The sequence below is a fragment of the Thamnophis elegans genome, chromosome 9 (genome assembly GCF_009769535.1).
Source record: "Thamnophis elegans isolate rThaEle1 chromosome 9, rThaEle1.pri, whole genome shotgun sequence".
Lineage (NCBI taxonomy): Eukaryota > Metazoa > Chordata > Lepidosauria > Squamata > Colubridae > Thamnophis > Thamnophis elegans.
This window is the reverse complement of record NC_045549.1, coordinates 42,519,024-42,532,206: the sequence shown is the minus strand read 5'-3', so window position 1 is coordinate 42,532,206 and position 13,183 is coordinate 42,519,024. Positions and strand designations below refer to the sequence as shown.

Sequence of the window (13,183 nt, the reverse complement as noted above, 5' to 3'; positions counted from 1 at the left end):
CCTCACCTCTAGACAAAATAGCATCACACAAATCTAATAAAGAAAATAAATCTAGAGATTGTTGTCAACAAATCTTGGATTACACTAATGACTAAACAGCCAAAGAAACAGGGATACAAATATTAAGCTGCAATTTAGTAAGTACAAACTATAACTCACTAATGCTTTCCATAAAGTAACGAGAAGCTCTACTGAATGGTCATTGGACAACACATAAGACAGGAATTATGTGCTTTTGATGTCCAAAGGCCCTTATGGTGGTTCATGTCTCTAGCTTGTAAAAACAAGTGTGCTAACATAATCTTTTCAGAGAGAAGAGATGGGGAGAAATTACCATGAAGCATTTTTATATTGTATGTGGTATTTTGCAACAAATTTATTACAAAAGGAAATAAAGTCGCTGGTGGATATTTTGAAATCCGAATTCAGTTTTAAACTATTTGTACATTAGTCTTTTGTCTATGCATCTTGCAGTAGAAGCGGTCTTGCTGTGCTGGCAGCTGCCTTTACATTCTGTAGTAAATGCAAAGCTTCCTGCTTCTCAAGCGCTTACCATATTTGTGGGTGAAATTCTAAGCCGATTATGCCAATAACTGTAGTTAAACACTGAAGGGGAATTGGTAACTTTGCTGCATAGTAGCCTGTATGTGCTTCTCACTGCAAGTTCCTTTGGAGAAAAGTAAAACCTATTTTCCATCCAACTTGGTGAGATCTGCCATGACTAATCCTTAAATTGCTTTTAAGCAGCGTTGTTGTTTGTCTTGGCAATTAACACTGGCTTCACTGTGTCAACTATGTTACATTGTTTACTTAATAGCTGGTTTTCAAATCCACTGAACTCAAAAAATGATTTCTGAATTGGTTTTAAGGTTGCTTTCTCTATCAGAAATGCTTCTCAATACTTACTCTGCGCTTTTTATGTAGAAAATAAGTTTCTAGGGTTTTTTCCTTTGTTATTCAAGATGGAGACATTAAGTTATTTAAAAAAATAACCAAATACTGATTATTATGATATCAAATAGCTGCATGGCTGTGATTCATGATCACAGGTTTGTGATTTTTTTTACTATTACACTAATTGGCAACAAGGGAACACATTAGTCTAAACATAGTTCATCTGGCAGGGCAAGGATTAATTTCTTGTACTAAAAACACACAATAAAACAGAAGATAAAGCAACATAAAACTTTTTTTTTTAAAAAAAGGTGGAAAAAGAAAACAGTCTCAGGCAATGAAAATCAACCAGTGTGGGCTGTTTGTGTAATGCGGTGATGACCATATCTAAACCTAATAGCTACGAGCCTCAATTGAGGCAAACACAAAACATCTTTGTTGTATATATTAAGCAAAGCATTTTAAATACAATATTTGAAAAACCATTGCCAAATATTGGAACACGAAGAACCATTCTTGCTAGGATTCCAGTGAAGTGTGCCCAGTGAATTCTGATGAGAACAATGCCAGATGTCTTCTAGAGGTCTTGTTAGGAAAGGATCGATCACATAATTTTACTTCAATGTTCCCTTCACTGAATGCTTCTCTTCTAGTCTCTTCCAGGGAGACCAACTCTCTTCTACAGGCCCTTTCCTCATGCTGCATCGTTGTGATTTTTAAGTTTTTGTGATGTCTGAATGGAGACAACTTTTCTTTCATAATGCAAAAGCAAAGTGCAGAGAGGAAGTTCTTCTTGAAGTTCTCATTCATAAAGGCGTATACAATGGGATTGCAAATGGAATTAGCAAATCCGATTACCTGCACAATTCCAAATATCATCTTAATAGTGACATCATCATATTCTCTTTCAAAATTACCTACAGAGAAAAATATGAAATTTATACCAAATTAATTATAAGACATGTTTAAGAAATTCATTAGAAACATGCTATTAAAATTTTTATCTGCCACATACATAATTTATAGTGAATAATGTAATAATAAGATGATGACTAATACACTGGATCATGCCTTACCAATAAGCAAGCCTATACCTTCTGTTTGTGTGTTTTAAGTAAATTTTTGGTTGCCGGAGATTGAATAAGTCCCTACAATTTTCTTGGCAAGATTTTTTTAGAAGTAGTTTGGCATTGTCTCCTTGCTAAGATTAACAGAGGGTGACTGGCCCAAGGTCACCCAATTAGTTTTGTTCCAGTGACGTGCGGTGAGGTTTATGGCTGGTGAGGCAAGTGGGCAAAAGCCGACCTATGTCTGCCGACCTATGTCTGCCAGCGCCGGGGCTTCGCCGGGGCTTTCGGAAAGCTGCGCCAAAGCCCCGGCACGGCTTTCCGCCATAGAGCGGGACGTGGCAGCATGGCTTTAAAAAATAAAAAATAAAGTGCCAGCCCGTGCGCCAGCAGAGGCAGGTAAAACACACACACACACACACACAAATTACTTATAATACTAATTACAATTACTTACAAATTACAATAATTTTGAATTCCTCCCCCCTCCCTCCGACCCACATACCTTTTCCACCTGTTTCACAGAGGATTTCAACTCTCCTCTTGTCTGCCATGATGAAAATGTAAAAAATGTAAAAAAAAAAAGGCAAGAGCTGCTGAACTAAGGCTGGATTAGCTGCTGCCAGAGTCTCCAATGGGTGACTCTGCTTAACTGTTTAAAAAAAGCCTCTTAAAAAAGTGCCCTCTGCAGGAGGAGGCGAGAGAACCACGTGCCTCATCTACATAAGGAATTTTTCGCTTTGCTTAACTCTGCTCAAGTGATCATAAAGATAGACTAAATGAGGCACGTGGGTCTCTCACCTCCTCCTGCAGAGGGCACTTTTTAAAGAGGCTTTTTTAAACAGTTAAGCACTAAGCAGAGTCATCCACTGTGACTCTGGCAGCAACTACCTCAGCCTTTTTCCTTTTATTTTTTCTTTTCTTTTCATGATGACAGTGGTGAGGCCCTGCCTCCCCTGCCAGCACGTCCCTGTTTTGTTCCTAAGGCGGACTAGAACTCATGGTCTTCCAGTTTCTAATTTAACACCTTAACAACTGCGCCAAACTTGCTCTCTTAAATAGAAGTCTAATATCCTACCTACATTATTTATTTCATTACTATGCATAAAACTGCGCTATTAATTTTCCACTATTTATGACTAAATTCTTGCACAAGAAAGTAAAGCATAAAAGTAAGATCAAGCATTGCCTTATAAAATGTTCACATTTTTAGGAATTTGTCAACAGGAAATTAAATGTTGGTTTAAAATATATATTAATTTAATCAAATGAAACAATATTAAACTACGATTGCCATATACAATATTTAAATATTATTTTAATACTCTCTGGTATCCTGAAAGCAGAAATAGTATGAATCATATTTACTATTATTATTTATATAATATCTCATACAACTTTCCATATTCTCTATGTTTAGATATACATAGTTTTCTTCTTTTGTTAGCAGATGGAGAAAAAAACTTAATACAAGCTTTAACCATGTGAAAATAGGACATTAAAATAAATAAAAAATATATGTCAAATTGTACTGCTTTTCTATGGGTGGACAGGAACCCAATTAAGTAAACAGAACAACAAAACCCTGATAGCTTTGGCTTCATTATTACTTTCAAAGGCCAGATTCATAGAGCAATTCAGAATTGTATCTGAACAATTCTGGGATAGTTTTTCTTTTAAAAACTCTGATTGTTGAAGAAGGTTTCTATTGATGAGAAGTAAAAAAGTACGGGTGAATCTATAAAAATCAATTCATAATCAGACTGAATTACAAGTCATTTATTTATATGAACCATTCTCAATGGACTCTCAAAATGCACTGTAATTCAACTTTGCAAGGAAGGGATAAGAGGGAAATGTATATACCCAGTATGGTATAAAAGAAAAGCATAAAGAAAAACAAATAAAACTAATTTCAATGCACTCAAGTGTTAATAGCTTTTATGTATAAATAATAGATTGCAGGGGATTACATATTTATTAACTTGATTAAACTTGACTCATACATCCCAGTAAACATGAAAAATTGCCTTTATTGGAATAGAGTTATTATAATAGCACATATAAAATTTAATATCCTGGTATAGTTTAATATATTATCTTGTTTACTTTCTTTAAACAAAACAACCCTCTCTGCTACTATTTAATTAAAAAAACTACTCACTGTATTCTATTAACATGTGCATTACATGGAAGGGTGTCCAACAAATAGCAAACAAAACCACAACAGTCACCATCATCACAATTGCTCGCTTCTTCTTTCTGAAAAGAGAAATAGTTTGGACTGTTGATCAAAATAATTTTGATAATAAGGAGGCAATACAAATAATTTGTATGATGAAAACCTAGATCTCAGTAGGAAGGAAGATACTTTGCATTCAGAACATCCTATTTTCATATATCTAATTAAATGTTTAACATTTTATTTTATTATTTTGTTTTTTATTACATTTTATTTTTAAAATAAATTATATCCTGCCCTTCCTGAGAACATTCTCTATACAGAAAGGCAGGAAATGACAATCCAAAATTAAAATAATTTAAAGGTATGCTTTTAAAACTGTGATAGCGCAGGGGTTAGAGTGCAGTACTGCAGGCTAATTCTGCTGGCTGCTGCTGCCAGCAGTTTGGCAGTTTGATTCTCACCAGCTCAAGGTTGACTCAGCCTTCCATCCTTTTGAGGTCAGTAAAATGAGGGCCCAGATTATTGTGGGTAATATGCTGATGTTTGAGGAAAAGGAAAGAATTTTTAAAATAATTAAAAAGGCCAAGGTAGTTGCTGCCAGACTCCAAGTCACAATGACTCAGAGTCTGCTTAGTGCTAACTGTAGGGGGAAGCGAGAGAACTATGGGCCTCCTTTGCATAAGGAATTTTTCGCCTTTTAAGAGTTAAGCAAGGGTTAAAAAGCAAAAAATTCCTTATGCAAATGAGGCATGTGATTCTCTCGCATCCTCCTGCAGAGGGCACTTTGTTTAGAGGCTTTTAAAAAACATTTAAGCAGAGTCACCCACGTGGTGACTCTAGCAGCAACTATCCTAGCCTGCCTGGCCCTGGCTAGACCAAATTTTGCATTTTTGACGCAGCTGGAAAGACTGTGGGACAAAGGGGGGGGCAGGGGGGAGGAATTCAAAATTATTTGTAATGTAAGTAATTTGTTTTTATTTTGTGTGTGTGTGTGTGTGTGTGTGTGTGTGTTTTATCCGCCTCTGCTGGCGTGCGAGTCGCACATTTATTTTTATTTTTCATTTTTCGGCCCGCCATAGAGCAAAACATGTCCTGCTTTGTGGCCGGGAGGAACACTGGCACTTTAAAGTGTATGCCGCCGCCCCGCTGTATGGCCGGGGCGGCGGCATGCACTTTAAAGTGCCAGCGTGCCTCCCAGCCACAAACCAGGACACGTTTCGCTCTATGGCGGGCTGAGGTGACCCGGGCCGGCCATTCCGGGCCGGCCATTCAGGGCGAGGGAGGACTGGAGGCGATGGGAGGGCAGCGAAGTGAGGCTGCTCGGGCAGGTGAGCCAGCCTGGGGGACGAGGGGCGGTCACAGGCTCCAGAAGCTGAGGGGCCTCAGAAAATCTACTTAGCACAGGTGCGGGGATGGCAGCAGGAGCTTACGTGGCACAGCAGGTCTCCTAGGACCTCCTAGGCGCCAGCTGCGCCGCTCATTACCATCAGTCGCCCCGTGTTCAGCAAAGCAAGCGCGGGGAAGTCCTTTGCAGGCGGCTAAGACTGGCTGCCCTCAAAAGACCTCCCCAGACTTGTTTTGATGAGTGCGGGGCGACTGACAGTAGTTTGCGCCAGCCGCACCGCTCAAACTAGCCTCAGTCGTCCCGTGTTCAGCAAAGCAAGCCCGGTGAGGTCCTTTGTGGGCGGCCAGTCTTAGCCGCTTGCGCCCGGCACTGCGGCTGAAGTGAAGCCCCAAAGCCCCCGCTGCCACCGGAATATCTGCTGCCACCTCCTCCTCCTCCAACAGCACTGCCGGTTTTGCCGCCCGACGCTGCGGCTGAGGTGAATCCGGCAAAGGTCCTACTGGCGCCCCCGCCCGTGGCAGCGGCGTCTCCCCCTTCGCTCGGAGCACCTGAGCTGGGCTCCACGTTACCCCTGCCCTTCCTCCTCCACCGTGCTTTTGAGGAGCCATGAGTCCGTGGGAGGGAGCGGGAGCAGGAAAAAAGGCCACAGCGCCGGGCAGCAAATGTGGTGGTGCTGTTGGAGGAGGAGGAGGAGGAGGCAGCAGCAGTTATTCTGGTGGCGGCGGGGGCTCATTGGCATCTTCAGCGGCAGCCCTCCCCCCCGTAAATAAAGCGAAGTGGTGCAGATCCATGCAGATGATGTCATCACATGACTGGAGGAGGAATTCTGGGATTTGAAGTCCACAAATCTTAAAAGCTGTGCCGGGGCTTCAGCGGGGCTTTCGCACTTGCCTCACCAGCCATGAAGCTCATCACACGTCATATATGTATATATGTATATATGTATATATGTATATACACGTATATATACGTATATATACATATATATATATATATGTACATATATACATATATATATGTACATATGTACATATGTATATATGTATATAGATCTGTATATATCTGTATGTGTGTGTGTGTGTATGTATGTATGTATGTGTATATATATATATATATATATATATATATATATATATATATCCATGTGTGTGTGTGTAATTTATAATATAAATATTATAAATATAAATATATAATATAAAATTATATTGAAATTACAGAAAGTAATATAACAACCTTTTTCAACATAGCAAACATAAAGATAAAATTTTATGTACCAACCGAGAAATTTTAGACATCTCACTTGCATGAATGCTCCTGAGAACAGAAGCATCTCCAACTCTTTTCTTAATCCAGAGCTCATAACCAATCTTGCTATAAAGCAATAGCATTAGCATCAATGGGAGAAGGAAAAGAATGACCAAAATGAAAGTGGCATAAATTTTTTGGTGGACAGGACTTGGCCATTCTTCCAAGCAGCAAACATATTTCTTTTCATAAAGGAAGTCATATTTGTTCTGCAAGACATTAAACAGATATTAGTACAGATTCCTTTTTCAATATATTATCTGTAAGAAAAAATATCAAAAGCTGGAATATTCAGCTATAGGAAACTATAACTCCAAATGTGGATCTCATATTAAGTCATCCAAGCTTGGACTACTTATCTATACATATCAATAAAACACCAGGAAATGGACCAATACTCTAGCATGCATCTCATCCATTTTGTACTTAATAAGCAAATCTGGCTGCTACAAGTTTTATCTGCAAAAAACTGTGATTTTATTGCACTCTACGTGCAATCTGCATATACAAGTTAGTCCTCAATTAGCAACCACAATTGGGATCAGCAAGCTTTTACTAAGTGAAACCACAACTGTGCCCATGATATGACTTCAACTTTACTTTGCTTTACAGAACTGTAAAGGGCATAAATATGAAAATTGGTTGTAAAGTTACTTTTTCATCACCTTCATAACTGCAAATGGTCACTAAATGAAACAATTGCTAAACAAGGACTACCTATGTATATTTCCGATCCTATTAAATTTGATAATGATTTCCATTAACTTACTTGATTCATACTTCAGCAATTCAGTGCATAATTATCGTAAATGCTATTTCTAACTATATGCTACATAGCAGGAGTATCTGCAGCATTTAGTCAGAAAAGTCAAGATGATGGCCACAATGCTGAGGTTAAAGCTCAGTCCATTTTTATGGGTGTTGTACAAGTGATGCATATTTTTTTTATAAAGGTAGAGTTTCAATCGCTCTACTTTTTGACATTTATCAAACCCTGCAGACATGAAATGTGATCTTTACATTTTTCCATTATAGATTATATTCAGCTCCTGAACACATTATACAAAAACATCCTAAATTACAATCCTGAATAAATGCCAGTGTACAACACAACCATACCTCCACTCTTTGTACATGCCACATTGGTGAGCCAACAGCAGCAGCCAACAGCCAAACAATGCCTAAAAGTAAATAGTTTTTGGTGATGTGAGAAAAACAACACAGAAAATTAAAATAATATAATATATGGGTCATTGGCATTTGGTAGTTGTTTTTAAGATTAGCCAGGGAGAGGTGAGACACAACTTTTTTGATCTACTCTCAGAAAATTCAAAGTAATGAGCTTTATTTAAAGAAGGTTAATGACAGAATCCTATAGCTTTGATCTATTTTCTACCAATATTTGGGGAAGAGAAATAGTACTATTCAGATGGATATTCTAATTATTATATTTCTCCATTCCCCATTCATTAAAAAATAAATGTCATTCTTGTTTAAAGTGACCAGATTTTCAGATTGGTAAAGAGGGACACCATTGACCGGGGGGGGGGGGAGGTGTTGATTAAAAATTTTATATTTTGTCAAAAGGTCACAAAAGGCGATTACATGACTCCAGGACACTGAAACCATCATAAATACGAATCTGTTGCCAAACATTAAAATTTTGATCACGTGACCCTGAGGATGCTGCAATGGTCGCTAAGTGTGAAAAATGGTCGCAACAGTCGCTAAGTGTGAAAAAGGGTCATCAGTCACTTTTTTCAATGCCATTGTAACTTTGGTCACTAAACTCCAGCAGCCTCTGGCAAGGTGTCTTCCCCGCCCCGCTTGGGCCGAAAGCAAATAAAATATAAAATGCTGGTATACCTTTCTCTGCTGTTTCTCTCCCAGGCTGGAGCCGAGAGGAGATCCCTGTCCTAGTCTTCCTGCTGTCCTCATGGCACAGGGAAAACAGACAGTACTCTTTCTGTCGCCTCCCCCCTCTCTGTGTATCTGTTTGTCTCTCACTCTCTGTGTGGCTCTTTGCCTCTATCTCCCTCCCTCCCTCCCTCCCTCCCTCCCTCCGGCTCTCTCTCTCTGTCATTCTCTCTGTGTGTCTGTCTCTCTTTGTCTCTGTCTCTCCTCCCTCCCTGTGTGTGTGTGTGTGTTTCTCACTCTCTCTGTGTGTGTCGGTCTCTGTTTGTAAGCCGCTGTTGCGCCTGTCATCCTGGATCAGGCTGAGCTGCCTATCCTTCTTCAACACCTCCCGAGGGTGCACGTCCATCGTAAAATCCATCGGGTTGTCCAAAGTAGCGGGGCTCAGCAGGACCTTGGCTGAATGCGTGAACATGCTCAAATCTGCTGCTCGCCGCTCAACTAGTTGCAAAGTTCTCTCCAGAGATATCTTGGCGGGCAGAGGCAGCGCTTGCCTCTCGAGCTTTGGGGAAGGGGATTTTTTCTGCGGGATGGAGCCTGGGCGGCAGGCAATTTCCCTGCCAAAGTAGAAGGCAAGGCTTTCAAACTAGTCTGATCTTGCTCGAAAAGGTTGCTGTGGCGGAGTAAAGGGTGCCCTGGCTGAGGATTCCCTCCTTCAGTCGGTCTCTGGAATTCCCCCCCCCTTTTTTTTTCTACAGAAGGAAAAGGTTTTTTGACTGGGCAGCTCGACATGATTAAGGCCGTTCTGCTCTTCCTTTGTGCTTCTTGCCCATGGGCACACGCTGCCCTCTTCTCTCTGACAGCCATCTGGTTAAAAAGGAGTAGGAGCCCATCCAGGAAGATGAGGAACGCGAGGGGGATCCCTGCCCCCGCGGATGGGCTCCGGACTAGCGAAGCCTCCTCTTCCTCCTTTTTAACCAGGCAATCTTCGGCTGCTGCATAAGCCCATGGGCATGCACGGCCTTCTTCTCTCTGCCCTGGTTAAAAAGGAGGAGGAGGCTCTGTTGGTCCGGAGCCCATCTGCAAGGGGAGGGATCCCCCTTGCGTTCCTCATCTTCCTGGATGGGCTCTGGACCAGCAATGCCACCTCCTCCTTTTTAACCAGGCGGCTATCAGAGAGAAGAGGGTAGGGTGTGCCTGTGGACTTGTGCAGCACCCGAACTCTCGCCTCCTGTTCTTCGGCTATTGCACAAGCCCAAGCGCACGGGCTACCCGGTTTGCTGAATCCGGCACGGCTTCAGCGAAAGGCGTGCGAGAAACCCCATCCCCATCCCCGCTGCCTGAACGTTTGAATGAAGGAGGCTACAGGCTCCTTTGTCCTCGGCTATGCAATTTTCTTTCGTTTTCTGCTGCCCGAACGAGCTAGAATGAAAGGAGATTGTGTCCCTTCTGTCTCAGAAAAGCACCTCCGGGAAGGTCCTTTGGTGGCGGCAGGCGTCCTAGAACCTGCCTGCTAGCAAAGGACCTTCCCGAAGTTGCTTTTCTGAGCAACGGGGAGATAGAAGGGACAAAATACCGGCCGGCCGGGATGGGTATACAGGGCTGGGGATGGGGCAGGCTTACTTCCGGGTCCAGTCACAAAAATCGGGACTTTTTAAGAACGCCACGGGACACGGGACAAATTGTGCAAAATCGTGACTGTCCCGCCAAAATCAGGACGTCTGGTCACCTTATTCTTGTTGTTAGTTGCGAAGTCGTATCTGACCCATCATGACCCTATGGACAACGTTCCTTCAGGCCTTCCTGTCCTCTACCATCCTCTGGAGTCTATTTAAGCTTAAGCCTACTACTTCAGTGACTTCATCCTGTCACCTCATTCTCTGTCATCCCCTTCTGCTTTTGCCCTCAATCTTTCCCAGCATTAGGCTCTTCTCCAGTGAGTCCTTGTGAGTCATTCTAGCTAAGGTCATCCTAGCTAAGTTCTATTTAAGATAAGTAGCTTAATAGCACTTTCAAGAATGCTCAAGTAGTCCAAACTCTTTTGAATGCAAATACTTTTATTTGTTACTTCATTGTGGATGATTTGCGGTCAATATTAGTCATTCTGTACTGTGCCCTACCAGTCCAGTCATTCAGAGGAAAATTATATCCATTAGCCCCCACACCAAATCCCAGTATAAATTGGCTCCTTTTCAATTACTCATCACTTCCTAGGTTGATTAAAGTGGATTTCTATTTCTATTAATCTAATAAAAATACTATTTGCACATGGAGACCTGATAAAGCAATGAGAAAGTAGAGGTGACAGCATGGGCAAAATGTCATTGCTCCGACTTAGCCAAAATGTCTGAATGAGATTTAGAATTATTTCACGAACTACTAATCAAAAAATACTGGATTACAGTAAAGTATTTAAATAAAATCATTAGACATTTTTCTTCCTCTTCTCATCTTTACACAATGTTATCACCATTGTATACTAGGGATAAGGCATGTTTAATGTGATAGAAGATGCAGATAAATGCATTTAAAAAGGAGCTTTGGTTAAGGAACTCAAGGGCTTTCATTTTCACAAAAATGAGCAGCCAAGGTAATGACAACACTCAGCTTTGCAGACCATTATTACTTTAATTTGTGTGAGCTCAACAGTTTGCTTTCTTTCTTTCTATCTTTGTCTTTCAATTATATGAATATTTTGATGTTCTTTAAAGAAAAGAAAGAAAAGTTAAAAACAAGTAATAAAATTATATGGGACCTTACCCAATATTGTATATGCTCTTCTGTGGGTATACTGCCATTTCATTTTTAGAGGGTGAACAATGCCATTATGCCTTTCTAGAGCAATGCAAGTCATTGTAAGTATCTCAGTAACTATTGCAGTAGATTGCACAAATGGCACCATCTTGCAAGCAAAAGCACCTATAAAGAAAAGAAATTAATCATATTATTAATATATTCAGAACCAGGCTCAGCTATATTTGTTCTTATTTCTGAGGAATGTGGAGGTGGTCACATCTATTGATCTTGCCATAAAGTGAGCCTGCAGGGTCACTTTATGAAAGGACAAACTAGACAGACAATATAGGAACTCCAGGGAGTTGGTTGGACTAAGAAGAAAAGCACTTCAGAAAAAGGCAATGGCCAATAACATCAATAATGTTGCCAAAAAGCTGCATGGATGAAATACCCAGGTGTCAAATTTTATTTGAGTACATTTTATCTTTATCTCTTTTCTGGGGATAGATTGTATGTGATATGTACTTTAACAGAATTGATATTCTCTTCACATTGACTTATTCATTTATCATGAAACAGGCAACATCTCAAGAAGCAACATCAATTTTGAATAAGAAGTAATTTCTTTGAAATGTGTGGATTAAGCCTTGACTTTATCAATACTAAGTTCAATAAGCACACTTGCTTAAAAAATTATATATTTTTCCTTGTTTGAAAAATGGTGGATAAACATGTAAGAACTACATGTAGTAGTGCCGTTTCCTGGATCTCCAATGGTTTTTTTTTTAATACAGTAAGTATTATAATATGAAACACTTCAATTGAAAGTATTTAAGGAATGCCACTTGAGTCTAACACTATGTAACATTATTAATAGTATGTACACTTCTTCTAAAAGCGCAACAACATTAAAATTATCTTGCCCATGACTATTTGATGGTATCTAACATAAAGTTTAACAGAAACTGATTTAAAGCAAGGAAATGCTGCTTCTTTCTTTTTTCCTGTCTTTGGTGAATGAGCATGCTTGCCTTCAAAGTAAAATCCCCTATTATACACAGTAGAAACGTTACAACTGCAGAGAGAAGCACTAACTATAGAATGCAGTATACTGAATGTTTAAATTCCTTACATTGAAACTAACAGAAAGATGCTTGAAGAAAGCATTTCCACAAACTGACTCATCCAATTATGCAAAGTGTTTGTTTTACTACTCTTAGCATTTCTTTCTTCGGAAAGCTTCCGCCTAATTGACTCAAATTGAAAAGCCTAGTCTTGAAAGAAGTAGTGAGGAGTAAATGATAGAAGAGGAGACAACTACCACACTGCAAAAGTTCTGCAGAGCTAACTACATGTCAATTAGGACTTGGGTGACCTTTCCAGTATCTTGCAAAACCATTAAAATAAAGACAGCTATACAGGTTAATCTAATATTATGACTAATGCTTTTCATTCAGCATTCCCAAATAGCTGTTTTCTCCTCAGATACTATAAGTGCCTAGTTTTTAGAGGTATTTAAAATGTCATTACCAATTCCACCCCATGTATCCTGTGATGCTTTTGCTCAAGCTCATTTACAAATCAACTTTGTCTCTTTGTTAAGAGCAACACAAATCATCCGCACCTAGGCATTTATATAAAAGATGTTTGGTCTTTCCCCGCCCCCAGAAAAATATACTACCAGTATTTCTTTCTCAGTTACAATGAAAAGCCCTAGCTGTTACCTCTACAGAATCATTCACCAGATCTTTTAGGAATGAATGACAATTACAGCTCATTAAATATGGTCATGTCAAT

The 13,183-nt window shown here is 40.0% G+C and overlaps 1 protein-coding gene across 1 annotated transcript in view; it reads right to left on the bottom strand.

Moving 5' to 3' along the window:
• Nucleotides 1-913: 913 nt before the first annotated feature.
• QRFPR (pyroglutamylated RFamide peptide receptor) overlaps nt 914-13,183 on the bottom strand; it is a 55,935-nt gene continuing 43,665 nt past the window's right edge. The window contains exons 2-6 of the mRNA XM_032224265.1: nt 11,411-11,569; nt 7,916-7,977; nt 6,770-7,005; nt 4,126-4,223; nt 914-1,811 (exon numbers count right to left, since the gene is read on the bottom strand). Of these exons, the coding sequence (XP_032080156.1) occupies nt 1,414-1,811; nt 4,126-4,223; nt 6,770-7,005; nt 7,916-7,977; nt 11,411-11,569 (953 nt within the window). The 3' untranslated portion in view covers nt 914-1,413. The remainder of the gene's footprint in view (nt 1,812-4,125; nt 4,224-6,769; nt 7,006-7,915; nt 7,978-11,410; nt 11,570-13,183) is intronic.